This window comes from Oxyura jamaicensis, chromosome Z (genome assembly GCF_011077185.1).
Source record: "Oxyura jamaicensis isolate SHBP4307 breed ruddy duck chromosome Z, BPBGC_Ojam_1.0, whole genome shotgun sequence".
Taxonomy (NCBI): domain Eukaryota; kingdom Metazoa; phylum Chordata; class Aves; order Anseriformes; family Anatidae; genus Oxyura; species Oxyura jamaicensis.
This window is the reverse complement of record NC_048926.1, coordinates 12,329,358-12,357,163: the sequence shown is the minus strand read 5'-3', so window position 1 is coordinate 12,357,163 and position 27,806 is coordinate 12,329,358. Positions and strand designations below refer to the sequence as shown.

The 27,806-nt window shown below is 34.7% G+C and overlaps 1 protein-coding gene and 1 long non-coding RNA gene across 2 annotated transcripts in view; one reads left to right on the top strand and one right to left on the bottom strand.

The window, feature by feature from the left end:
- The first annotated feature begins 205 nt into the window (after window positions 1-205).
- LOC118156565 lies at window positions 206-27,806 on the top strand. The gene is made up of 3 exons (XR_004746315.1): window positions 206-381; window positions 17,643-17,800; window positions 27,341-27,806. It is a non-coding gene; the product is annotated as an uncharacterized LOC118156565 (long non-coding RNA).
- The window catches only part of SPEF2 (sperm flagellar 2), a 64,548-nt gene continuing 55,011 nt past the window's right edge, over window positions 18,270-27,806 (bottom strand). Inside the window, exons 29-33 of the mRNA XM_035310693.1 lie at window positions 21,125-22,317; window positions 20,805-21,022; window positions 20,510-20,718; window positions 20,274-20,397; window positions 18,270-20,169 (exon numbers count right to left, since the gene is read on the bottom strand). Coding sequence (XP_035166584.1) covers window positions 19,794-20,169; window positions 20,274-20,397; window positions 20,510-20,718; window positions 20,805-21,022; window positions 21,125-22,317 — 2,120 coding nt within the window. The 3' untranslated portion in view covers window positions 18,270-19,793. The remainder of the gene's footprint in view (window positions 20,170-20,273; window positions 20,398-20,509; window positions 20,719-20,804; window positions 21,023-21,124; window positions 22,318-27,806) is intronic.

Genomic DNA, 27,806 nt, shown 5'->3' with positions numbered 1-27,806 from the left:
TTTTTTTTTTTTTTTTTTTTTTTTTTTTGTAATGGAATATGGGATACATGATAAAGAGAAACATAACATAGGTCTCTCATTTAGACCAGGTATTTAAGCACTGGGTTTAATTTTCCTTCTCTTGCACACTGGGACATTTAAAACACCACATGAAAAAGTCTTCTCAAGTTTCATAAGTATTACAGCTACTGCCTACAAGTAGACAGTGATTCAGCAATGCTCTTTCCTCCAAAGCATTAGGTATTGACTATGAACTATACGGTCTGCCTTACTGAACAGAATCTTCACTAACTCTTCCTGAGAGAGAATGCATTTTTACTCTGCTAAATGACATGTGGAGTTCTGAATGCTTATTGAATCCTGCAATATTAAATGGCTGCTGTGAGTATAAGCAGTTTTTGTAATATTTGCTCAACTTACCAATAAATGTTTTGAGAGACATGTTTACTATACATTATTAGAAATCCTAACCCAGTGGAACTTCAATTGAAATGAATATCCAGGTAATGATACTGAAATGATGAACTAAATCAACAATAACAGCTGTAATAATTTGATAATTACTTTAGAAGGAACAAGCCTGATGCATGGACCTATATTGAAAGTATTCAAAAAATTGATATATCAAAATACAATGTGGTATCCCAACTTTCAAAATTATTATTATTATTATTATTTTAAAGGAATTAAGTAGTGGCAACCATACTATTCAGGATTTGAAAGCAGGATAAAAAATGTAATATAACATTATCAAATGCATAATGGTTTTAACTTAATGGTAATTATTAAGCTATGTTGTTGTCCTCAGTAAATGTAAGAATGTAGTTCACTCAATAGATTAATGAATGTATTAAGAATTGTAGAAGTTAAATACAATGCAGACTATTTAAATTTATCACAATAAAAACACAGTTACTAAAATGCATTATTGTTCTGGGTAATAGTATCTGTGATAGTATCAGGATAGAAGTAGGAGAAGATTTGTAACATGAAATAATAACAGCCCTGAAAATCACCTTAATTTTTATTTTTAGACCAATCCACAGAGTTGAAAAAGCAAATTTGCTTGCTTCTTCCAGCTGGAAAAATATTCTCTGTTACTATTGAATATATTTAAAACACTATCATTCAGAATGTAATGAGGTGTCTACATAAACATATAGGATTGGCCTGGCTATGCTAAAGAAATAAATTTCATCTGGTAAGTGGTAAATGAAGAAAAAAAAAAAAAAAAAAAAACAGTTTATTTTCGAAAACCACTTGCAAGTTCTAGTCAGGACCAGAAAGACTTCAAATCAGAATGAAAAAGACCAAATGAAAAAGTAATAGAATTTCCAAGTTTATTCCCTTATTGGCATTTGTACTGTGGCTAACAGAAAGGTTGTCATCATGCAGGTTGTTGACAGCCTACTGGTATATGAACTGAAAAAACAAACTCCCTTCAGAAGACATGCATATATCTCACCAGCAGATAATATTCGTTATCAGAGATACTACTGGTTAGAACTGAATAGGCCATCAAGAGAACAAATGAATATGGTGCCCCAGCAGATTTTACAAATTGTAAGCTAGATATTTCATTTATGGTTTTCAGCAAAACATTTCATTTTCCACTGTTTATGACTGCAGCAGCTGAAACATTTTAACCTTAAAAACCACACCCTACCTTGCTATATTTATCTTGTAAAAGATCTCAAAATAACAGCACTGTGGTTGGATTTCATTTTTATAGAGATTTTATAGTCTCTGGAGAATTTCTGAAAAAATAATTGATGCTAAAAATATTGTTAACTTATTCTGGAATTGTTTATTTAGGAAGAAAAAAGTTTACCTGTTCACCAAATATACGTCTATGAATTGTCAGAGGAAGGTCATTCCTGAAGGACATAGATTTCTGACCTGTTCTACATAAAACAATGGACACTGGTTCTCTATGCATGTTTGCTGGTGAATATAATAATTTGTTGTAAAGTTGAGTAAGAACTTGTAGTCTTAGCTCTTCCCTACTTAATCAGAATTTGAAAGTAAGACCGCAATGTTGATTTCATGCATAAAACAGCAGTCAATATTTACCGGTGCTGTCAAGGAATATCGTCCTGTCATTCTAAGTACAGAATACGCATTTTAAATGTATACTACAAGCTACTCTTCAAGATGTATAAAATAGTTTCTTCTTAAATTGGTACTGGAAATTTTGATTAAGAGTAAACATTCTGCCCTTGATATTCCGTTATCAGTTTGTGAGAAAAGGTTTTCAAAAACAGTACCCTTCCTTGTAAATAGTAGAATATATACATATGGCATTACTCTTTTCACACCATAGTTAAGTGTTACTTTTAGTTGCATCACACTTGTCCTTCATGGGAAACTTGCAGTATGTTGAATGCGTGTAAAGAATACTTCTTGAGATAGATCATCTATACAACAAAGAGCTCGTTTAAGAAATGATGTGGTCTACAAGAAGCTCAGTGAAATTGGAAAAAATGATCAAGTTAGGAAATGCAGTACATGATTAAATTAAAAGGATCAGGCAAGATGGCATGGGGAATGGGAAGGAAGAATATGACACCTGGAATGACACCTGTCATTCCAGGGTGTCTATCTTCCCAATTTTGCTGAGACATACATTGCATGGGGCTTTGAGCAAGCTGTCTAGTGGATGCTGTTCCTACCCATGGCACAGCAGTTGGAAGTAAATAATCTTTAAGGTCCCTTCCAACTCAAACCATTCTGTGATTATATGATTTTATGATTAAAGTAGCCAAGATAGATATGATTGATAAAGTAGCCAGGATAGATATGATTGATAGTTATAATATTTGAGTGGTCTTTGTTCTATGTTTTCCTTTTGTATCTTTTCCTACTGTAACAAATAAATTTTCAACCTAAACTTCAACAGAATAAATAGATTCTTTTATTCTTATATCTTGTCTTTTACTAATAAGGAGTATGAGCGATGTGATAAATACTGTGTACTTCACTCCTTACAGGCAAAAGCATTGCCACCTGTGACAAGGCAGTAGAGAACTTGAAGGCAACTATGGGCCAGATAGACAGGTATAAAAAATAGGTCAGAAGGCAGTACACTCTTTGATGGATGTTTTCATTGACAATGAAACAACTGATCTAATCTACAGTCTTCTATGATGTGCATTTCATCTGCACTTCAAATGGACAGTATTTAAATCAAAAATGTTTCCGGGATAATGCAGATTTTGATACACATACTTACAAAGTGTTTGGTCCCTGAAAGCAATACTTACAATAAGCTTGTACTCTTGATACCTGTTGATTAAGTCTTGAATGAAAGGATGCTTCAAAAGGAGTTCAACTGGAATAGGTGTCAGATCTTCAGTGCCTAATTCTTTGTATATTTTTATGAAATGCTTTAAGAAAAAATAATAACTGTTCAATTTGTTGAATAAGTGTTTAAATAAAGTCAGGGGAAAAACTACAGCAGGTATTTCTGTAACATACAAAGTAAGGTACAAAACCTCCTTTGAATCACCAGACTACCTTATCACATCTGTCTTCCTTCTCCAGGCTACTAAATCTATGATTATCTTCATCTGTACTTGCTCCATGATGAAACACTTTGAGTAGAGTTGCCAGTGAAATTTTTCCTTCACCTGTGTAATTCAAGACTTCATTTTCATCTTCTTCTATTAAAGGTTCCTCATTTGTCACTACATCGATATAAGGAAAAGCCTAAGAAAATAAAGCACAGGCGTAAAACTTAGTCAATAGGTCATCTGTTTCATTTAGATATTTGTAAAGGATCAATGGATTAGACTTTCAAACTTCAGTTCTTACAAAACAAAAGTCATCAACCTATACAAAATTATCCACCAAACTACAAGATGAAGGAATGAATCCTGACAGTCCAGAAATATCTATGATGTTGATGACAATAAAAACTGAATAATCATCTTTTTCCAGGAACCTGGCCAATGTTCCTCTGAGAAATTAATACTTTTCAGAACAACAAAACATAAAAATACTTAATAGTTACAATTCACTACCAAGAACTTTTTATTTACATGAGTAAGCTTAGTAATTCAAAGAATCATAGAATCATCTAGGTTGGAAAAGAACTTCAGGATCATCCAATCCAACCATACTCCTGACCTATCAAGTACCATCACTAAACAATGTCCCTCAGTGCAACATCCACATATCTTTTAAATACCTCAATGGATGGTGGGGGTTGGACTCCACCACTCAGTGAGTGGTGAGCAGCCAGTTTTAATGCTTAACCACTCTTTCCACAAATAAATTTTTCACAGTGTCCAAACTAAACCTCCCTAGTGGAACTTGAGGCCATTTCCTTGTGTCCTCATCACCTGAGAGAAGAGAATAACACCCTCCTCACTGCAAACTCCTTTCAGAAAGTTTCAGAGAGCGTTGAAGTCACCCTCAGCTTTCTCTTCTTCAGAATAAACAACCCCAATTCCTTCAGTTGGTCCTCATAAGTCTTGTTTACTAGTCCCTTCACCAGCTTCATTGCTCTTTGCACATGCTCAAGCTACTCAATATCCTTCTTGTAGTGAGGGTCCAAAAGTGAACACAGTATTCACAGTCTCACCAGTATCAAATACACGGGGACAATCTCTTCTCTGAGTGATTTGCACCAGAAAGTAATAAATCAAAGCAAATACAGTAAATCATAGTTTGGAGAAATTTGAAGAGTTAACATAGGCTCACCAGCTCTCCACCGGAAAAAAAAAAAAAAAAAAAGAGAAAAAAAAAAAAAAAAAAAGGCGAGAAAGGCTTTATGCAGAACAGTTAGGTGTTTGGTGTATTGTTTGTTATAAACAAGAGATGAGATATCTTTGTGGTGACACTAGGGATGACCAAAGAGAAAAACAAACACTCCAGAGATTTGTCATCACAAAGATGAGAAAGGACCTCATGAAGCTGAACAACACTTTGTCTAGATTAGCCTACTCTGTAGGATAACCATTAACAACAATAGGAACATTCTTTTAATTCAACGTACCATTTCCCTCTTTATTAGGAAAGACACATTGCTGAGATTCAGACATGTTTGTGGTACATCTTGGGCATTAATGCATTGCTTTTTCAGTACAGAAGGAGCAGGTCACTGATCTTTTTATTTTTATTTTTATTTTTTTAACACTCCACAGTGAAGAATATAAAAATATCAGCTCTTAGATACAGCACGCTCTCAGTACCATTTACATTTAGCTAAAAGATTGACATGACCAAGAACAAAATATTTGAGACCTAAAAGCTAAGCATTTGAAGATAGTACAAACAACAAAAATCTCTAGAATGTGTTTGCCTGATCTTCGCTCATTAATGTAATTAAATTTTCAGAACTATTTCTTTAGGAAACTTCCAGTCAATAGTCATTACAATACCAGCAAAAAATGAAAAACAAGAAACAGAGAAGAGATGAATGAAATTAGGTGTCTTTGTATAAGTGTCTATTTATAAGCTCAGAATAAGATGGGTAGCTCTTTATATTCCACTGATGAATATTCCACTGATAATATTTATTGGATTTCCAGTATCTATAATGAGAACTTGGAGATTTAGATCACATGTAAGCAACCACAGGTAGACAACAGTTTAGGTTCCTAATCTGGAGCTGAATACCCCCCTTTGGATGTCTTCAGGGACCTTTCTGTTGGATGTCTTCAAGCCTTTCTATTTGATTGCTCAATGAAAGATGACACAATACCAACTCGTAATTTACATTTTGCCCCCTTGTGGTTGTTAAATATCCTGCGTAAAATGCTGGCCCTACTGAAGCATATGGTTAAACTCACATACACTTCAGAGAAGCGGGATTTTATTAATTCTCTCTCTCTCTCTCTCAGTATTCAATGGGACTGTAAAGGATACGCATACAGAAGACAAGGTATAAGAAAAAAGAAAAGATTAAAATTATGTTCTATCAGGCCTGTGATACCAACTTAGAAGAGACAACTACAAAGCCAAAGAGAATCTACATATGCAAGCTGTTCATTTAGAATCTAATTCTCAGATATTTCTAGATTTCTAAGGGACTCTCCAAGATGAATTAGGCAAACAAACTGTCCGCATAATACATTGAGAGAGATGCATCATAGCTCGTATAAATCTTGCCCCTCAGATAAATTTTTAATTCTAGATTGGAGGGAAATGTTTTCCTCTACCTGTTACTCACAGCCTTACGAAGCCTTTCACATTTAGGTAATAATGCACATGTAGCTACAGAAATCCCAACCAAAAGGACAAAAGCCAACAAAAATCACTGAGGAGAACAGGTTGTGTTGTTTTATATCCTATGACCAAATGACCAGAGAGCTAGAACTTTCCACTGGAATATGGTGTATTAAGGTCAGATCTACTGTATCTAAGTGGGAGCGCAGTCTCCTCCTTTCTGTGCTCTCCTTTTTTTACAAAAAAAAAAAATGAAATATGAAAAGGTAATTGGTATATTCAGACTCTCACACTGACACTTTAAAAACTTCTATTACTTCCCTCCCCAGTCAATTGGAAATAATTCTGCACTCACTTCACACGATCCCTTTCCAAAACTGTGTTGTGCAAAGCAAAAGCAGACAGAGGGGAGTACAATAATATGTCATAAGTGGTAAAATATGATTATGAATATGTATGAAATAACACTGTCTGTTAAAATAATATCCTTTCTCTACTATTTCTGGAGAGTATAGCAGTATTTTAAGTACTATAAAAATGCTAGAGTCACTGTAGTTGTGACAGCATATGAAACATTTTATCACCTAGAAGTGTGAGCTCTTTCCAAGGTGTATACTGATATATATCCTATGTTTCAAAAAGTGAAACAACACACAACTGATGTATTTAGTGCATTTACTAATGGCAGTTAGGAGTATTTTAAAAAAAAGGGGAAATTAATAACATACTTCAGAAACACTATTATTCAAAAGCTGAGCTTTATGTGATGTGACAATACATTCACCATGTATTAAAAATACTCATACTCTATTTTTTTAAAATTATTTCACATTAAATAATTAGTATTAAGCCTTCTGATTTATAGGTAAACTATAAAATAATAACAAAGGTGTATATACTTTTAAATATATCAAAGAAACATAGTGGGGAAAAAAAAAAGTAAAGAGCAGCAATAAAGCAGGTTTTGTATCTTTAGAGGAAAATATCACAAACTATATCATAGTCCTACTCACATGGACTGGTAGGTGGACTAAGACTAGGTCAAAGAATGTCCTCAGTTTTTGCCCCCCCCCCCCCCCCCCCCCAACTGAACAAGGAGTAGTTACCAGGAAATATCTTAAACTTCTGTTATTATTTAAGACTTTTGGAAGAATACTTCTGAGTATTAGCACCAAAATATCTGGGACTGTTTGCAGAGTTCCCATGAAGTCAGTGGGACTGTTTGTGAGGGCTGGACCTAGTCAGTATATGGATATGTACAGAAATCAAGCTAACCTATAATTTAGCATCACTACTATTCTCCAATATTTTACTTAAATATTTTACCCCACATACAAGAGAAGATTCTTCTTTTCTATGAATATATGTTCCAGCAGCAATGCTAAGTGCTCGGTAGACACCTTCAACAGGATCAGAATGAGAGGCAAAACAAAGTAGCATTTCAGTATAGTTGAGCAGAGCAGGATCTTGTCTGGTATCAGCAAATAAGCTGAAGAAAAACTACAAAAGGACAAAAATATATACATTAATTTCTACTAATGAATGTCAATAAAATACAAATCAGAAACTGTACAGAAAAGGATGACATCAAGTAATGACAGCTGAAAAGTGATACAATCCTTAAAAATGCGTTGAGGTTGTGTAAATTGAGATAAATAGTTGAGTTTGAGTCATCCAAGGAAACAGAAACTGTACTATTTTATTTTTTTTCAGAGTGAGGATTTTAGCAGAAAAAAAGAAATTCACCAAATGTGATATAATTATAGGTAGGCCCAAACCTTTTTCCTGTATTCAAATTACACCTGCATCTCCCTCTTCCACAGTGATGTCCATGACTTTAGATGCAGGGATCATTTACCTCTCATTCTTTACAAAGTTGTTCACTGTATAGCAAAATTTATGTGGTTCAGAGGAGAACAGAAATAATTAAGTCTTTCTGAGAAGACTATGATTTAGCAAACTGAAGGACAATTCATAGATTCCTGTCCCTGCTTTCCACATTATTTCTAACTTTGAGGTTTTTATACATGGAAGCCATATTCTGAAGTATCACCTGACCTCAAAAGCCACCAAAACATTGCAGCAATTATGGAGGAAGAGACCTAAGAAACTTCAGAAGAACTCTTGGGTTAGAACAGTGAGTGGTGTCTTCAAAATATCTATGTTTATAAAGTTACCTTTATGAGGTGTCCTAGCCTATCAAAAGGCAAAGGTTCTGTGCAACCTTTTGTACTGTTTAGATCTTCATTTCCCGTAAACCATAGGCCAACCTGAGGGGAAAAAAAAAAAAAAGTCATTTATTTTCACACCTTTAAAAAAAAAAAAGTGGTCTTTATTCTCTGTAATTGTTGAACAGACCAGCTACTGGGAGCTTGGTTCCTGGATTTAATCAAGCTGAATTTGTTATTGATATACAATGACATTGGTTTAATTAAGTAACAGTTTGGACTTCGTAACAGATACTTTAGGAGTTACTGAAAATTGAACAGCAAAGAAGTGACACTATGCTCTTGAAAAAGGTGAAAATTAACTAGGTAGTTGTAAAATTACACTGCTCAAGAAGCAGAATATGATGCAGACTGTGTGTGTTCCTGCTAGGGTATCCTCCGCTACTCTATAGCTTTTGTCTTAACTGCTCTTTTGGAAGCAATTGTCCAAACACTTCAGTGCAGCCAGGGAGAGAATCATAGCTCTTCCCATGCATGCCTACTTCCAGCAATAAGTGTCCTGTAATGTTTACAGAGCTACTTCTACTCCTAACTATTAAACCTGCCCATATTTACATAGGCCTCTTCTGAAAAAAGGATCTTCAGCTGAGAGATACCTGTGTGTTTATAAACCTTCTAGTCCTTTTTAGTCCTTAAGCAACTACACAAGACTGTAGGCTTAGAGTCAGTACTCTCAGAGAAGTTTGGAAGAACTAACAGGGATACGTCAATAAACAAATGAATATACACAGTTGCATGTTTACGTTGAGCTGACTGAATGGGAGCCATTTCTGATCCTGAAGTGTGTAAATGTTTTGCTCAGTTAGTATTACTTTATAATTAGGATCCTATGTTAAAAATGTTAATTTGCAGCCTTGAATGTCTTAAATCTGTTTATTTTTAAACTCTCAAATTTCAATAACAATTACCATAATAGACAAATAGATGCAGCATGTAGACCTGCAAATTTTGTGGGTTTTCTGGCTTTGCAGAATTTTACTTTACTTTTTTTTACCAGTCTTGGGTGGGATGTGGTTCTGCAGCAAGTTTTCAATTAATCAGAGAAGTTCTGAAACAGGCAGGTTTCTGGAATAACACAGCCTTTATTTAATTTTGGAAGAAATCTGATGTTAGACAGTTTTAAAACCAACTACATTAAATTTTCTGTGAAATTTGTTTAAAACATTTTGGAAATTATTTTAATATCATCAAATCCAAACTGACAGAGCTATAGAATATTTGTGTATACATGCATACACATACACAAACACACATATACACACATGTATATTGGCTAGTGCGCATTAAAAGACTGAACCAGCAGTCACCCTAAGTAAGATTAAAAATCCAAAGTAAAACTGAAAAATGTATAGAAGTAGGTCAACTTTGTTAAAAGGAAAAAAATAATATTTTTAATACTTTTTTTTTTTTTTTACGAAACTTGCTGCTTTAAAAACAGTTCTAAGCCATGCAAAGGTTTAAATAGAACCTTTTTAAACAAAAGAATGGATCAAAGAATTGTTTAATTTCCTATATATTCAAGGTCTGAAAAACAATCTTCACTTGCAAAAAAATCCTTATTGGAAAAATTTTCAAAATTTTTAATTAAATTAGAGCTGGTGAGACCAAATTAAAATATTTGTTTCTGTTTGGGGCAATTTTTTTTGTGTTATGAGACTTATACAGTGTTAATAGTAGTATCAGCTAATTGTAGTTAAAATGCTCACAGAACAGTTTCTTTAGGATAGGAAGGATTTTCTTTTTAAATTAATTTATGGTTTAAATAGGAAATGGAATTAAAATGTAGATTCATTAGTCTGATTTTTGTAACTAATATATATGGATAAGATAAATATTTGGCCCTCAGTTTTCTGAAGACAATTTTCACTAGAAAGTACCCTCAAATAGCAAAACATTTAAAATTCAAACTCAGTTTTTTTGAGTTTGAATAAACCTGACAATACATCATTGAATTTAAAGAGACTAACAAAAGAATATTACTCAAACAGAAAAGAATTATAACCTGCATATAGCATTCCTGTGTAACTAAGCCTGATCCAGCTACGTCAATAGACTTGAAGATATGGAGAGTTTTGAGAAGTTGTGTCAGAGATGGCACTGGCCAAGGCTGTGCTGCTGCTAATAGGAATCTGCGCCAGTCAATCAGTTCTGAGTTCACTGTGAATGCAGATGTCAGATTTTGTAACTATAAAAATAAAATAATAAATATTGTCAGATATGCATGCATAAACATACACTTCCTATATACTATGCATACTTAGTTCTTTCTCCTATTTAGTATGGACAATGTTATCCATTGAGATTTGTATCTATGTCAGATACATCAAAGATGTATAAAGGATTCAGAGTTCTTTCTACCTCCTCCTTGACTGCACAGTGCAGTTACACTGACACATTTATGAAATTTACAGCTTATAGTGACTTTACAGTAACTCCAGTGGAAGCACAAGCATGGTTCCACTTAGTAAACAAGGGGCTTTATACAGTAAAAACACTGATATTTTCCCACTGCCCTCAAGTGCTTATGCTTCATGTCCTCATGAGAAGCACCAGTGGTTGACCCCAAACTCTTGAAGCACTGTTTCCTTAAAATATAAACACATAGAAAGACCACTCTCCTACCTCTTTTCTCTGTACAGTGAGTGAGCATCTGAGTTTTGAGGGAGAGCAAAATCCTTACAAATTAGTTTCAAGACTGATTTCATTCAGAATGTATGGCTAACTCTGTATCTGTCATGGAGGGAAGTTATATGAACTTCATTCCTAACAGAGAAGAGCCAATGTATTTTATTTATATAATGTAGTGATCTAACAAAGCTTAATCATAAATAAGACAATGAGATTCAAGACAGCAAGGTACACTTGGAAATTTACTGCATGGAGGACAGGGTCAAACAAATGGTCAAGAGACTCTGACAGTCACAACATTCACAGTAGACCCCCTTGCTTTCTAAACTCCTTCTCAGAGAGGTGCCTAGGTGTGGCTGGATCCAAACTCAGTCCCGCGGTTCATCAATGAATTATGTCTAAAGGATTATATGTGTGCAATCCATCTAAGATATAATTTTAGCAAAGCTTACAAAGTTTAGCAAGCTATCAGCTGCTTACTGAGTATCTGTTGCAGGTAAAGAATCTATCAATAGTAAGGAATCTCTCAGCCTTGAGGGACAGATCTTGTGAGGCATCCCTACTCAAGGGGAGATCCTGGCATGCAGCCTGATGCCATGCAGGAGAAATCGAAGGGCTCTTAGCTCACTCTTCATAGGGTAAGATAGAATTATAGAATCATTAAGGTTGGAAAAGACTTCCACGATCATCTGGTCCAACCATCCCCCTACTACCAATGACACCCACTAAACCATGTCCCTAAGCACCATGTCCAACCTTTCCTTGAACACTCCCAGGGACGGTGACTTCCTGGGCAACCCGTTTCGATGCCTGACTGCTCTTCTGAGAAGAAACATCTCCTAATTTCCAATTTAAACCTCTCCTGGCAAAACTTGAGGCCATTCCCTCTAGCCCTATCACTAGTTATCTGTGAGAAGAGGCTGACCCCCAGCTCCCCACACCTTCCTTACAGGTAGTTGTAGAGAGCAATAAGGTCTCCCCTGAGCCTCCTCCTCTCCAGACTAAACAGCCCCAGTTCCCACAGATGCTCCTCATAAGACTTTGGTCCAGGCTCTTCACCAGCTTTGTAGCCCTTCTCTGGACACGCTCCAGGCCCTTGATGTCTTTCCTGTAGTGGGGGGCCCAAAACTGAACACAGCACTCAAGGTGTGGCCTCACCAGAGCAGAGCACAGGTGGACAATCACCTCCCTGGTCCTGCTGACTACACTGTTCCTGATACAAGATATTTACACTATTCCTGATACTAGATGATTGACTAACAACCATATCTGCATACTATAGATGTTGATCACTAAATAAAACAGGCCAGAGACTATTGTTTGTCACTGAGGCTAACTGTCATGTGCAGTTTGTACACATCTAAATAAATACTCCTACTTCCTAAATAGGGAGTTATACCTAAGGTGCCTATGAGACAATGGTCCTTACGGTGTACTAGTGGAAAACTGAACTGGCAACTTAGTAACATGAGTCCAAAATTTAGTAAATGCTTGGGCCTGTGCCTTGGCCCTATTTTTCTTAGTCTTTCAGGTATCCACCAAGTGGATTTTCTTTGTTCCAGTAGTGTTTCCAGTTATCAAAAACAATTAATAGAAAAGCTGCTTTGCAGCTTGCCATGTGTTCTTTTACAGCTGAGGATACAGTATGTGGATAGCAGGGTGGGGTCCTGATCACAAACAGGGAAGCATATGTTAGAAGCAGAGCATTGTGAAGGAGGTAACAAATCTGGTACAGTTCATTTCTGCACTATTGGTGTGGTGAGAGCTTAGTATGTTCCTCTATACTATGTTCTTCTCCATATACTGACATCCTTGTCAAGTGTCTGGTTGGCTTCAGACTGGATTTCCAGACGGAAAAAAGTGTATTTAGAGGGCTTAGGACCTTAGGCAACACAGAGTGAGTCAGTCAATTCAATAATGTTGTAGATGCCATCTGCCCTAAAATTGGCAAGTATAACACTGCTTACTTTAATTTCAAAACTAATTTGAAATTACACTAAGTCACAAACTATAAAGATGAAATGGGGACTTCAGTTTAGAATAGCTTGTGCAGAATAAACTTATACTTGAGCTCATGCTTCATTTTTTTCCTTTAGCATGGTAATTCTTGCTTTCACAATAAATTTAAAAGTGTCATCTTAAAGTCATGCTGTTAAGGAAACTCTTTTAAAGGAAATCCTGTTCTTAAAATAAAAATAGTACTTATAAGCACTAAGAGCTCTTAAAGAATAAAGAACATGGGATACATGCACATGTGCTCCATTAGCAAACTGCATGTTTGACTCATACTTTTCCCCATATAATTAATTTCCTGTGCTAAGATTAGATTTTTTTACATGCTGATGACAGCTGTGACTAGTTTTCACTAAACTCAGTGGAAATCCATCACTCAGCAACTTTAAAATGGTTTACTCATGCAATTCATCTGTGTGAAGAATATTTGAATAAAGCTGCTTCTATCATGATCTTAATGTGAATTGTGACTAACTCCCAGAAATAATTATCAAAATATACTAAAAATAACATACACTAGGTATTTTTATCCCATACATTTTACCAAAATCATCTCAAACTAATCAATGAATTCTGTGATGAAAGACTTAGACTAATTTTTTTCATGTTTCTAAATGTGAAAATCATGGATAAATAAGATTAAGGTCATACAGTTCCAGATTTTATTCTTCTATCCCATAATGAAGAACAAAAACAGTCTTAATTTAACACCTGGAAGTGAATTTTCCATGGTTTCTAAGGAACTGATGTAATTTGAAATTTGTAAATAAATATAGTGCTAACATAAGCATTTAATTCCTGGCACAATGGCTTCTTTGTCTTCTTCTCTAGTGAAAGTGAACAATTTTAAGGAAAAACTGATAATGCCCCGTAATAGTTATTCTATTGACTTTGTCATACGTAGGACAATGCTTCATCTTCTAGACAAAGCAGTACATCAGAAATAAAATAATTTTTAACTTACATCTGGAAGTGTTAAGTTCGTCCATGCATCAGGAAGGTAATTTGTTCCAAGGTTCAAATTAAGCAGGTCAATAAAAATATCAATAAATACTTTCTTATGTATAAAACCTAATGAAATAAAATAAACATCATTTTAAAACATATTTATATAGACTTCTTTTGTTAAAGGGAATCATTTTTTTTATATTAATGGAAATATGGGAAAATATTTGTTGTGCTATTCTGTAGTATTCATACTGGCTTTATCTTTGAGGCCAAGCATAATACATTCTCATTTAAAATAAATAATATGGCGTCTATTTAATAGCAAAGTGTCAAATATTCCAATAAACTGCAACTATTTTGATACTTGTCTTGATCTCCATTGTGATCACTGATCTATCCTCCCAGTCTACACTGACAGTCAGTAAGAATTTTAAAAATACCAATCACAGCCACATACATATTCTGTATATTGAATACCCAGCAACCTTTTCTTTCACTGTGCTCTATTTTAGTTAGTCATAAATCTACCTCTACCCTTGGTAAATGTGCACTAGAGAATAGGATGGTAAACACAGACTATTCTCTGTCAAACTTTGAAATGAAATTTAATTGCTTAAAAAGTTTCATAGGATTAGCTTGTGGGAGTTAGAGGTAAATAGTTCTGTAAATTTAAATTTAAAGCAATCAAAAGATAAATAAGTGCATGTATATATGACGTATATGTAGATAACAAGACCTATTTATTTTGTAAAATAGGGATGGATTTGCTTATAAGCAAACAGAAACATTGAACTTCATATACATTATTAAAACACAGAATTATGTATGCTGAAATACAGTAGATAAATATGAGTGTCCATTCAGAAACAGAGGTTTCACTGTTAAATCTCTGCAGTAAAGATAAAAAATGTAAAGAAAATTTCAAATGAAATTATGAGAGACAAAACTGCTTTGGTCAGGCTATGATCACTTCCACAACTACAAGACAGGAAATTTTCAGATTAAAAAGCAAACACAAACAATAAAAAGCAAGAAGGAAAAAGTCTCGTTGTTTTTTTTGTACTACAGCCAAACCTTTGTCCTTTTGGAAAAGAGCCATTATGTATGTTCTACAGCTAAAAACTTTTGTCTTTAAGGTCCCTTCCAATCAAAACCATTCTATGATCTCAAAGTGGAACAGTGAAGTGAAAATTGTTAAGTTTATGAAAAAGATTTAAGTGGTAGGAATATAAAGAATGCATTCAAGTATTAATTTCATAGTGTGAGCATTCAAAGTCCAGTTGCCAATTTGAATTAGGAGGTCTGCACTCTCTGCTGTTTGCCTCCAATCCTGAAATCAGGAGTTTAGCTCCTAGCACTTCTTAGTACAGTGGGAAAAACCCCATACATATAGAAGCTTGGAGAGAAAAGGAAAAATAGATTTTGGGAAGCTTAATATTTGTTGGGACAAGAAGAAGGAAGAAACATCTGGACTTGAAGCCATATGTTCTACCATAAATTGCAGCATGAAAGCAAAAGCTACAAAAAATATTGTCAAACTGATAACAGTGCTCTGACATCACCTTCTGAAGGCTTTTGACTTACCTGTTTTGAGAAATAACACATTTTTAAAGTCCTGTGAGTTAGGCTATTTACTGAAACACAGTGAATTGTTGATTTAATTACTTCAAGGTGATCAGAAAGTTGTATGAGTAGTTCAAGCCAAAAGCATCAGATAATTTCCACAAGGCACAATAAAGCCTACATCACAAAAGTATAATTACTGGGAGACTCCATAGAAGATTAAGTAGTAGTTACCTCTATTCTAGGGAATTATTTATTGGTTCATGGGGAGAAAAGGCTATGGTCCACAAAGGAGGCAGTAAAATGTTTATATGAAAATAACAGGAAAAGTTTTTACATGTTACTTGCAGACCCAAGTTGTCCAGTGCTTTACTATGTGAAGTCCAGCTATCATCATTTTTCTTTCATATTTTACTAATTGTTTCTCTTTTCACATCTGATCCTTTCTACTCTGGAAATTTGAAAACTTCTTCCTCTCACTGTATCTTATGGCTTATAATGTTGAATTCCTACTATGATTTCCCTATTTAATAATTAAAAATGCAGCCCATGGATTTCCTACGTGCTTCTGGCTCTGCATACTATTCCAAAAAGATACTAATATCCTCACGTCACTTTCTGTGAGACTATTTGACTTCAGAAACATACCTAAAAACTATTTGAAGGGCAAGGAAATTAAAGAACTTGAATCAAGAGATAATTCCTGAAATGGGATTAAAGGATTGGAGACTAAACCATTAATCACTATTTATAGAAATCTGATTGGATTGTAGAACATGCTGTAACATAGTTAATAGATAAATTTGACTTTAGCTGATGTAAACTAAGATAATTGTGGGATTAATAAATTACTGTGGGATTAAATTTAAGCACTCTCAGGTGCTCTGCAGTACCTACCCATTTTTCATTCTCTGTGGTAGAAAAAGGAAGCTCTTCTCTCTTTTGTTCACAGTTAAGCTACTTTCTACCTGCTAATTATATAATTGATGATGTGCTGTAGGATAATTTCTTAAATTACCTTCTCATGAAATCTCTGATGTGTGACAATGCTGAAATAAAATGGTATAATAGTTCAAAAACTTCAAATGTAGAGCAACCTAATTCCCCCTTGTCACATAGCTAGGTGAAACAAGGGAGGTTCAAAGGTAGAGAGGAAATCCCTGATATGCATATAAAGAGATACCAAATAACTGTCTTCAATGTATCTTTAAATACTTAGTCTAGAATCAATCTATTTGTTTTTATATTATAGAGCATGGAGCTATTTTAAAATGTCAGATTAGTCAGTTTTTTTCAGGGGTTGCCAATGCCACAGAACTGCTCAACAGTCATGGTGAGATGCTGAGTGGGCAGCCACACAGATGGTGCTGAGAAAAGAAGACTGGTGTTCCCAAATGGGGCTCTGCAAGTGGTAGGAGGAAATAGCGTCCTCTGGGATAGAATGAGAAAACAATTCCCAGAATCTGCTTTGTCCATCTAACAAGAATGGTTTCAAAACACATGTGCTCTTTACAAAATCTTTTCATTCACTAAGTCCAAATTAAAAAAAAAAAAAAATAAAAAAAAAATGTATTTCTTGAGGGACACAAATGACTGAATAGAAAATAAATATACGAAATGTGTAGATACTGTCTTAATTAGAAGGGATAACAATCATTTTGGAAATAAAATTAGAATTCAAAGAGTTTTTGAAAAAGTGGAGGGATGGTCAAGATCAGTAAGTAAATTTCACTGAGAACAAATCAAAGTGCTTTGAGGAAAGAGTCTGCAAAAATTACAGTGTTTATTACATCGCAGATAAACCAATGTGGAAAAGATTTCAAGCACTTTGAAGAATGGAATTAGAATTCAATATGAACTTTACAAATTGGACGTATAGACTGGGATAAAAGAACATGATCCAATACAAATCAATGTTAAGTGCTACACTGTGGTGAAATAATGTACTGCATAAATGTCACAGGCAGAATCTTACTGCCGAAGTACCAGTTCTGTAGAAAAGGTTCTAGGGATCATAGTTGATTACAATATTGCCAAAAAGTACATGTGAAGACATTGGAAACAAACTTTGTATTCTTTTTGTATTTTAAGTTTTCTGCTGGCATACAGTCTTGGAATTTGAAGATCTAGAAGGGTGCATGGAAACTGAAGAGCACTCAGAAGAAAGCAGCAAGAATAATAAATGAGTTAGAAAACCTGAGAAAAAACATTGAAGCATTTCTGTTAATTTCATCTACAAAAGAAACATTGTAAGTAAACAGGAGTATTTTTCCAATTAAAATCAAGTATTACAAAAAAGATACTGATAAACTCCTCTCCAGTTAAAATTGAGAAGTACGAGAGGAAATCAAATTTCTTTTCCACAAAAATATTTCAGATATTAATAAAAAATTAATTATTTAAATTTAAAAATAGTTAATTTTAAAAGTTAACTATTTTAAAAGCTTATCAAAACAGAAACATGGGCAAATACTGGCTACAGACTGTGTGACTTGGTTTATTTCATTGCAGGACATTTTATATTCCTTTCCAAGTACTTTTTATGATACCAAGATTTCACTGGGAAGGGCAGTAAATCCATTATTTTCAGCCTAAACACTAAAAAATGAGCTGCTGCCCTCAGGCATCATGGAAGTGACTTCAAATAAACAGATTCAGATAGATAGATTCAAAATATAGTTTTATTTATTACTGTGTTTTTTATTTTATTTCATTTTATTATTTATTTTGTCTTCTGCTCTTGGACATTCTACATACACGTTTCCAAAAAAAATTTAACTTCATCATTGCTAGAACTTCCTCACTTGAAACTTCAAGGGGAAAACCATGGTATTATGAGACTTATGAGAAAATCCTTAGAATTAGTTATGCCATGTATCTAAGAAAGTACCCTATATAATATCTATCTTCTTGCTTATTAGGTAAAATATAACTACACATTTTTGTTATGTGTGAAATCACAAATGCACATACTTCAATGATGCATCTTTTATAATATACCATATAATGCACAGTACTGATTTCTTGCTCTGATCTCTACAACTTAGCTCTGCTTGTGTGGATTATCATACCTTAATGAGCTATGCATTCAAAATGGACTCTATTTCTGTTGTAGGCAAGGACTTATACCTATAAGTAGCATGAATATATATGCAAAATACCCAGAATGACTATACAAATAATATACCTTCTGCAATTACTAGAAATTTCTTGTATTGAACGTAGAATGTTGAATCTCAACTTAGAAAAGTGTGGATTTAAGGTGAATGACCTCAAATTTGTTTCTCCCTAATTATTTCTAGTTCATTTTCATCACTGTTGGAAAAGTCTCTGATGATTTCACTTTAGCTTTCTCTAAATATATTCTTTTGGTATTCTTTTCCTTGATTGGAACTTAGCAAGCAGGAAGCTGCATTTAAAACATGGGTAGTGGCAAATTATGAAATCTGAAACTTCTCTGAACAATTCTCATTCTCAAGTCATAGGTTAAAAGTCCACATATGGCATTCTTATCACAGCCTTCTTTGAAATGTTTTTACAAGAAAAAAAAAAAAAAAAAAGCAGTTTAAGCTGTGAAGTATATTGGTCATATCCTGGCTATAACGTTATGTATTATGGGAAGACTGATTTATGCGATTAATAAACAGCAATGGAATATGGATCTGTTTTGCCTCTGCAGGAGTCTTCTGAAGGACAATCTGACAAATATCTCCAAAAGGTCATGTTAAACATTATCCACAAGAGATAAAAAGTAGCAACACATACAGAGAGAAGGCATGACACAAAATTCATAGGCCACAGAGGCCAAGCAATCATTAGGCAACAATAATACACCAGTTTCCTACACATTTATCAAAAGAAACACAGGATTTTCAGAATCACTAGAACTTCTTGAACCATTAAAGAACAAGATGACAGTTAACTCCAGTGGATATAAATGTGTCAACGGCTCAGATTTAAAGCAACAATCTGTTACCAGTCATCCCTCTGTCCAGGTGTCACAACAGCCACAATGTACTGCACATTTTTTGTTCATTCTTTTCAGATTTGTAGGAATCAGGTAATGGATGGCAAATATGATGTTGATTCAGCAGTGAATACAGAAAGAAGAGCCAAATTTTCAAACTGTAATATGCTATGAAAAAAATATAAATTTCACATTCATTCATCTTGCAAGATATGTTACTAAAGTCTCCATGTATGTTAAAAGAGTGACTGTAAAGAAAAACTAAGAATTTTCATCTAATCACTTCCACAGTGACTCTCCACATCAAACTCAGAGGAGCAATCTGATCTTTCATTTGTCATCATATCACCTTCCTGTAGTCTTCTATTTCTCTGCCAACTACTATTCCACAAATGAATAGCTTTCTTGGGGTCAAACTTTTTGATATCTGGAGAGTTCATCTGAATTATCATGAGATCTGTCACACTTTCAGACACTAGTTTAGAGTGCAGGTGCATCATGGTGAATTTCATTTGACTGAAGCCTCGCTCTGTCTCAGCTGAACTTGCTGGCAGAGTTAGGATCAAATCTACCAGTGTCAGGATGTTGGGATACTTCTTTGAATAATCTGAGTTCACCAAATCCCATGTCAAGGTCTGGATGTTCTGAAATCTAAAAAACATAGTAAACCATATAATTATACCTATTCCTAAATATATTTCCATAATCCTTTTAAATAAATCAATAAACACAAGCAAATGCAGTATTCTTATTACCTGTTGTATAGCTCTAATTTCAACATGCTCCATTCAGTTTCAACTTCATTGATTTTCACACTAGCAGCTTCTAGTATGACTTCATAATGTTTAGTCAAGACAGACACTTCCTTTTCACCAAATTCTATAACAGAAGGAACAGAAAAATATTTTTGTACTTTAAAAAAATAAAAATAATAAAAAAAAAACACGTAGAATGTGCATTTCTTCAACTATCTGCTATCATAGTTCTATACCTTCTCTCATTTTGTCAGGCCATAATTTAAAACTTCCAATAGTAGTTGCTCTTAAGACATCTTGACTTGCATCACAGAAACAATTACGTAGCCTCTTCACCAAATTGCTTAGTACTTTGGTTCGTACTTCTGAAATATTTCCATTTCCAATGAGCTGGTGACCACAAAAGTGTTGAATGGTCTCGATTAGGCGTTCCTTTGGACCAGCTCTAAAAGATTCAAAATACAAAAAGGTATATAATACTCTTTTGCTAGATTGTAAGAGATCAGGACTCAGTCGTTACAAATGTCAGACCTTGTTTGATACATGTGGAGTGTTTCCACGGTTGATTGCATGGTTGCAAATATATCTGCAATGGAGGAGTTGTGATCCAAAATAACACGTGACAGAATGTTGAGGACATTGATCACATCCAACAAGAAATGGGAAAACTTGACTATCTCCATTTTCAGAAGGAGGTGTAAAAGTCCTTTGACTTTCTGCCTATTTGAGGCTCTTGATTCTTTTTCCATCTGGAAATCAATACGGAAAACAAGACTATCAGGTAGGTGGACCAAAATTAACCACAGCAATTAATTTTTCCAAAATTGACATCCAATTTTTAAATCAATTACCTTACTCAGATGTAGAACAATCGCAGGATAACCTCTAAGGAGAATTTGTAGAGCTGTTTGTAGACGAGGAAGCCACTGTGTGCCTCCAATGCGAGAAGGAATTGCTGGGCGTATCTTGATGGCTTCATATGTGGCTTTTAGATTATTCTTATTTAGAGGTGAGTTATGATAAAAATAATAAATATTTCTCAAGACATTGGTTAAGATATTGTATAGCTGAATATTTTTCAGTGCTCCTTTGTAAGCCAGCTTTAGGCGGTGAGCAAAACAATGCACAGACTGTACACAAGGCTGAATTTCTCTCAGAAGCTCAGCTACCCCATTGTTTTCTCCTATCGTGACATCTGTCCCGTCACTTCCAAACCCAACTAATTTTCTTGACCAGTCTTGGCTTCCCAGATTGAGCTGAAGATTTATTTCTAAAATTTCTTCAATTGCATTTTTTATACTTGAAGCATCAGTTTTTTGAACAGGTTGAACTCCAACAATCTGGCAATGGACTTTTCCTTCATTTGCAAAGCGCACGTAGACAACCGCAGCAGCTTTGAATATGCTATCTGTGACTTCATCACTAATTAGAGAAAAGAATTTACATTTCTCCAGTTTCTCTTTTAGAGCCCTTCTTTCAACTTCAGCAATAAAATGTATAAATATTCTTGCTGATTTGTCATTTCTAAATACAGAACCAATATCCACTCCTTTCATATCATCTAGTTTACACATCCAGTCAAGGTCTGTAAAGGGACGACCAGACTTAGCAATAGCATGGCATGTTCTAAAAATATTTTCTACTCTTCCTAATGTTATGGAGTTCATACTCTTCAACATCTGCTCAGCAGAAGCTCTATTTGGTGAGGCAGTACTGGCAGCTTCCATGCAGGTAGCCCAGGCATGAGCTTCACTACTCTGGTGTGTATTTATGAATTCAAGTTTGAAGTCATCAGTGCCAGAACAAAAATTATGAATGTTTTCCCCCAAATCCACATTATGCTTGCGACACAATGCACAGAACATTATTCCCCTTTCATCATCATATTTTAACCAGGAGTACTTTGTTAGCCATATTTTTGGAAACTGGCGATTCCTCTTTGTTCTTTGATACTCCAAATCTTTCTTCTCCTTCCCTTTGTCACCAACTTCTCTCTTGCTAGAAGAATTACTCTTGCCTTTAAATTGCTTCAGTGCTCTTATGGCTATAATTTAGAAAGAAACAACTAAATATAAAATAGTTTTTATTTAATACTTTATCAATTGCATTTTTCTTTTTTATCTTCCACATTTATTTTGTTAAATTGGGACTGTACTATGATTTAAAATAAACAGCCATAAAAGGGAGTAAACAAAACTGAGATCTCTTACATCATTTTGATATTACTCAGGACCCTTGTTAAAAAATGGTCAGTTTTGGCTATAGTTTCCTTTTGGCTACCAGAGGTTTGTCAGAATCTGCAACCAGTAAAATGCAGCAACACAGATACCATTTTTGAAACAGAGAAAAACAAAGTCAGGGAATGGAATTCAGTATTGTCTTTGAGGGAAAATGTCTCCAGAAGATACTGCTGATGTCACGAGCCTATTATGGTGACAATTCCACCTGATATTAACAGAAAATTTTACTTGGAAGTCCATAAATACATAATCAAATATCTGTCCCAGAATGAATAAGATGTTCTAAAGTACATTTAACTGACCTGATCATCTTTAAGTATGTTTATCTGTAGAAAAAAAAAATTATTACTGTTTTGAGAGAGAGGAACTGTATAAGCTTCACATTTTGTTTTCAAAATTGAGACATTCTCAAAGCATTGACATTGTTCTCAACATTGTTCTTCCAAATTGTTTTCAAGGTGGTCATTCTTATATTTTGTACTAGGAAGTGCCATAAGCTGACATTTTTCAATTTTTTCTCTCTAGAGCTCATGAATCTCCTACCTTTGGCAGGTGATTTAATGATTCTTTTAGTATGCAGTTGCCATAAGGTCATGACTTGGAAAAGAAAGCAGCCAAATAACTATGACAAATTCCAATGGGAACTGAGGCAATAAAATTTGAAATCTATTCATTGGAAAATAGAAGTAAAGCTCTGAGGAACTGACTTGAGGAGCAATTTGACTCCCACCATCCTTGCTGTAATTTGTACCTCAAGAAGCAAAAATTAGCAATTACATTAAGACAATCATAGAAAGAACTGTTATTTTGGGTGTTTTCAAAGGTCTTATGGAAAAAACTCCTTGTACTCCATTTTTGTCTATTTTACAAGAAGGGACAAACTTTTATATATGCATTATAGAATTTCTGAGAACAGTTTGTTCCCATTTTATTATAAGCATCCTGAAAGGCCGTAACAGTGAAGAAAAAATGTTAGGAGCATACAGTTTATATATATTTCTATCATGAGTAATTCTTTGAAAGAGCTGTTTGTATCTAACAGAAAACTTTAAATGGGAACCTATGAAAATTTGCTGCTGATTAGAAAAAAATAAGGATCACAGTAGGTTCTGTGAGCCACTGTCTGAGAAAGGATTCCCTATAAGATGGACTTTCAATGTCACTAACATTTTTCAAGTTTTGATTTTTATTTTTGTTTATTTCAAAACACAAGGGTTTTAATCTCTTGGAAAGAGATGTTTCGTACATCTTGTACTTACAAGTGATCAGCTCTAAGTATTTTTAGAATGACAGTATATTCTACAGTATGTTAGAGCAGTAAATGCTAAGAGGCATGAATCATCTAACCCATCTAAACCCCTATAAACCAGATTATATTCATTACAGGTCCTCTCTCTAGTATATTCTTACCACACGTACCTAAGGAAATGAAGGTTATGCAGCTCTGTTGTCCCTGCAGATCTACATAAATTTATCTGCCTGCCAATTCTTCCTCACTGATAATTTCTAAATGGCCAGTTTGAACCAAGTTTGTCAGTAGGGTAGAGATATGAAGTTTCCAAAATTTTCTTTCAGATCTGTTCTGAGGAACAGGACAATGATCCTCATATCATTCCTACTGAGGAAAAAGCAGGGAGATGCCAAGCTTTTAGCTACTCTGTCGCCAAAACTCATATGTCAGCCTACACTCAATTCCAGAACACATGCAACATCCAGTGTATTTGGCCATAGCTGTGCAAGCAAAAAATGTAGATAAGTGGACATGGAAAGAAGACAACATTTTTTTCAAATAAGGCTACAAGACATGGAGTGGAGGAGGAGGTAGGTTACTGGGAAGAAATTGGGAATATGGGAAAAGGGCTGAATTTATTGCAGTGGTACTGTGGAAAGACTTTCTTATTTTCAAGTTTTGAAAAAAAATAAAAAAATAAAATAAAACACATTGAAATCTAGTCTTAGAAAAGATAAAAGTAACAGATTAAGGACTTATTTCTGTATTTGCATTAAGTTTCAGCCCCTATTCACACCAAAGTCAGATCATGAGGGCTACTGTCATAAGTTCATGAGCTTTTTCTGCAAAAGTACTTCAGAGGAGATAGCATAACCTGTACACATTATTAATGGTCTGTGTGCAATTGGACCGAGACACTCAGCAAAACCTTTTATGAAAAAGGCAAAAAAAATCAGCAGAACTACATGTACATTGATATGCTTATCTCTTCCAAATCTGGCAGCACAGTAAAACTCAACTGAGAAGTCGATAATTGGAAAAGAAATAGCAATACAGTTCAGTCATTGATTATCTTCTATTGTTGACAAATCTGGAATCACATTTGGCAAAAGTACTGAGGACTGCTCACATCTTAGCAGTCTTTTAAAACAGTCATTTTAAATTTTGGATATTGGATATAGAAGTGCTTAAAGCCTGACTGAAAATTATTTCAGATGAATAATCAGTTCTATAACTCAAACTGGGATTGCTCATGAAGATCATTGCTATGGAAAATAAAAAAAAAAAAAAAAAAGAGAGAAAATAATAATAAAAAAAGAATACAATTTAAAATTCACTCCAGTCATAAACTGGAGAATAAAAATCTAGGGTAGAATCTATTTTGATCAGTTTGGTAATGCAAAACTTTACCAAAATTGCATTCTCTGAAGCACCTTTAAACTTGAGAAATTCCAGATGCACACTAATTGAATTGACAGTAAATGTGGTCATAGGCTGAATATGGTGCTAAAGAGAATCAGAGGAGATGAGATCTGTGGTTAGTTTAATTTAGTTCGTATGAACAGAACATGTCAAAGGAGACTGTAGAAGAGGAGAGGGGAAAATAAATAAATAAATAAAGTGTTATCAGCTCCATTTCAGACCTGGCACAGCTCTTTCTATAAAAAAGAAGCACAATCCTGAGGCAATATATTAAACCACTGTTAACAAAAGATCAAAATGAGTTAGTGAAATTAACAAATACTGCAGAGCCACCCTGAGTTGGGGCAATGGCACTTGAATTAATAAAACATTTAAATATTTCCTTATCAAATGAAAGACTGGATCAGTATGTAGGAAGGTCCAGCAGAAGTCACAGTCTTTGTCCATTGGTGCTTCGAATGGTCAGTAATGTGCCTCCATGGAGAATTGAGCATGAAGGATAGAACAAGTTGTCTATGATGAATCCGCAGTTCTTTAATACTTTAAATTCCTAGGGAACACAAAACTGTTTATAATTTTATAAGATTTATTTTGTAAATACCTAATAATTTTAAAGTATATTGGTAGTCCCATTTTTTGCTTTCGTTTTGTCAATTTGTTGGACATATTTGAAAACACATCCTTTTGACATCTGCCAAATATCCTTTAAGAAAACTGTTTACTTCCAACCTCATAATCTCTCCTATTTACACTTTATTTTGCTTGGTTTTCTAGGTAAATTGAAAGATGATCTTGACATGATGATCTTGAAGGTCTTTTCCAACCTTAATGATTCTATGATTTCAATTAATTCAAAATTCTTCTTTATGAAATTTTCATAACGCTATACAATATCAGCCTAATACTCCATTTTCAGAACAACTTTAGGAATTTTGCTATTTACATAGTATAGAGGATTGGTGGATTTATTTTATTAAAATATGTAGACTTGCCCTACAGTCTATGCCTTATGTTCTTTGATGTATTTCTATTACAAATGCTCAGGGGACTGCCCAGGCAAGTAGGAATTAAAAGATTAAGATGTTTGGCAAGAAAACAAACAAACAAACAAACCAAAAAAAAAACACTAGATGTTAGATGTTTGGAGATTCTGCAATAGAAAGATTATTAGCTGGCTACTTTTTTGTATCTCCTTTAGGGCTAGCTGCTATCCAACAATTTCATTGCCAATGTGCTTGGTGCTTTAGTGTATTTCCTTGTTTTGTTCAATACAAGAGTAATCATGGAGGAGGCATATATTTTCTGTTGGGCATTCTATTAAAAAAGGGGAGTGTCCTGGTTTCAGTTAGGACAGTTATTTTTCCTCCTAGTAGCTGGTAGGGTGCTATGTTTTGGATTAGGATGAGAAGAGTGCTGATAACATGCTGATGTTTTAATTGCTGCAGAGCACTGCTTATACTAAGCCAAGGACTTTTCAGCTCCTCGCTCTGTCCTGCCAGCGGGCAGGCTGGGGGTGCAGTAAAAGCTGGGAGGGGACAGACCCAGGACAGCTGACCCAAACTGGCCAAAGGGGTATTCCATACCATCTGACGTCATGCTAAACAATATATAGGGGTGGCTAGCCGGGCTGGGGGGGCCGGCTGCTCGGGGTTGGACTGGGCATCGGTCAGCGGGTGGTGAGCAATTGCATTGTGCATCACTTGTTTGTACATATTATTATTATTATCATTATTATTTTCTATCTTAATAAACTGTCTTTATCTCAACTCACAGGCTTCACTTTCCCGTTTCTCTCCCCCATCCCAGAGAGGGAGGGGGGAGGGTGAGCGAACGGCTGTGTGGTGTTTAGCTGCCAGTCGGGTTAAACCACAACAGGGAGACAGAAGGATGTGAAGAATTTTTCCTGATTTTCTGAGAGGAAGGATTTAACTCTCCCTGCAGAGTCTAGTGCTTGTGGTGAAGGGTAGTAGTTGTCCTAGGAAATCTGGGATGATTTTACAGTGCATAAGAGAATGGAAAAAAATATTTTAAAGGTGACTTGCACAATTAAAGTCCTAAATTAGCTGTCCAAAAAGGTAAATATTTTGACATAATAGTCACCAAACAGTAGAAGAATGCTGTTGCATGTTCTTGAGAACCTTACTTTAAATAATAATTTCTTATCATTGTTCCAGAGTGCAGGAAGGAGCAAGAGAGGAAGAAATTACAAAGAAATATTGTCATGCTGTGACAGCTGGATACCTCTGTAGGAGCTATGGCATCCCAATGGAAGAAACAATGAAGATCTTACGCTAGAGGATATTTGTCTCCTACATTACCTATATGCTTCCAATTTGAAAGTTTAGATGAATTCCTGGAGAAAGTAATACTTGGAGAAAATAATATTTTAGCATGAATCAGAATGACTTTCTTCTTTTTGCACCTGACAAAGAATTTGAAATAATGAAACAATGAAGGTTCAGGATAAAGTAGATGTCCTGCTGTGCAAGATACATACTGTAGCAATTGTTCCGTCATTTGCAATGTTACCTTTGCTGACTGCCCTGTGGTTTGCTGGAAGGAGTATAAAGAATTGTTTCAATCCTATGGGATCCTAACAGGCACCATCACCACAATACAAATAAAAATGATTATATATAA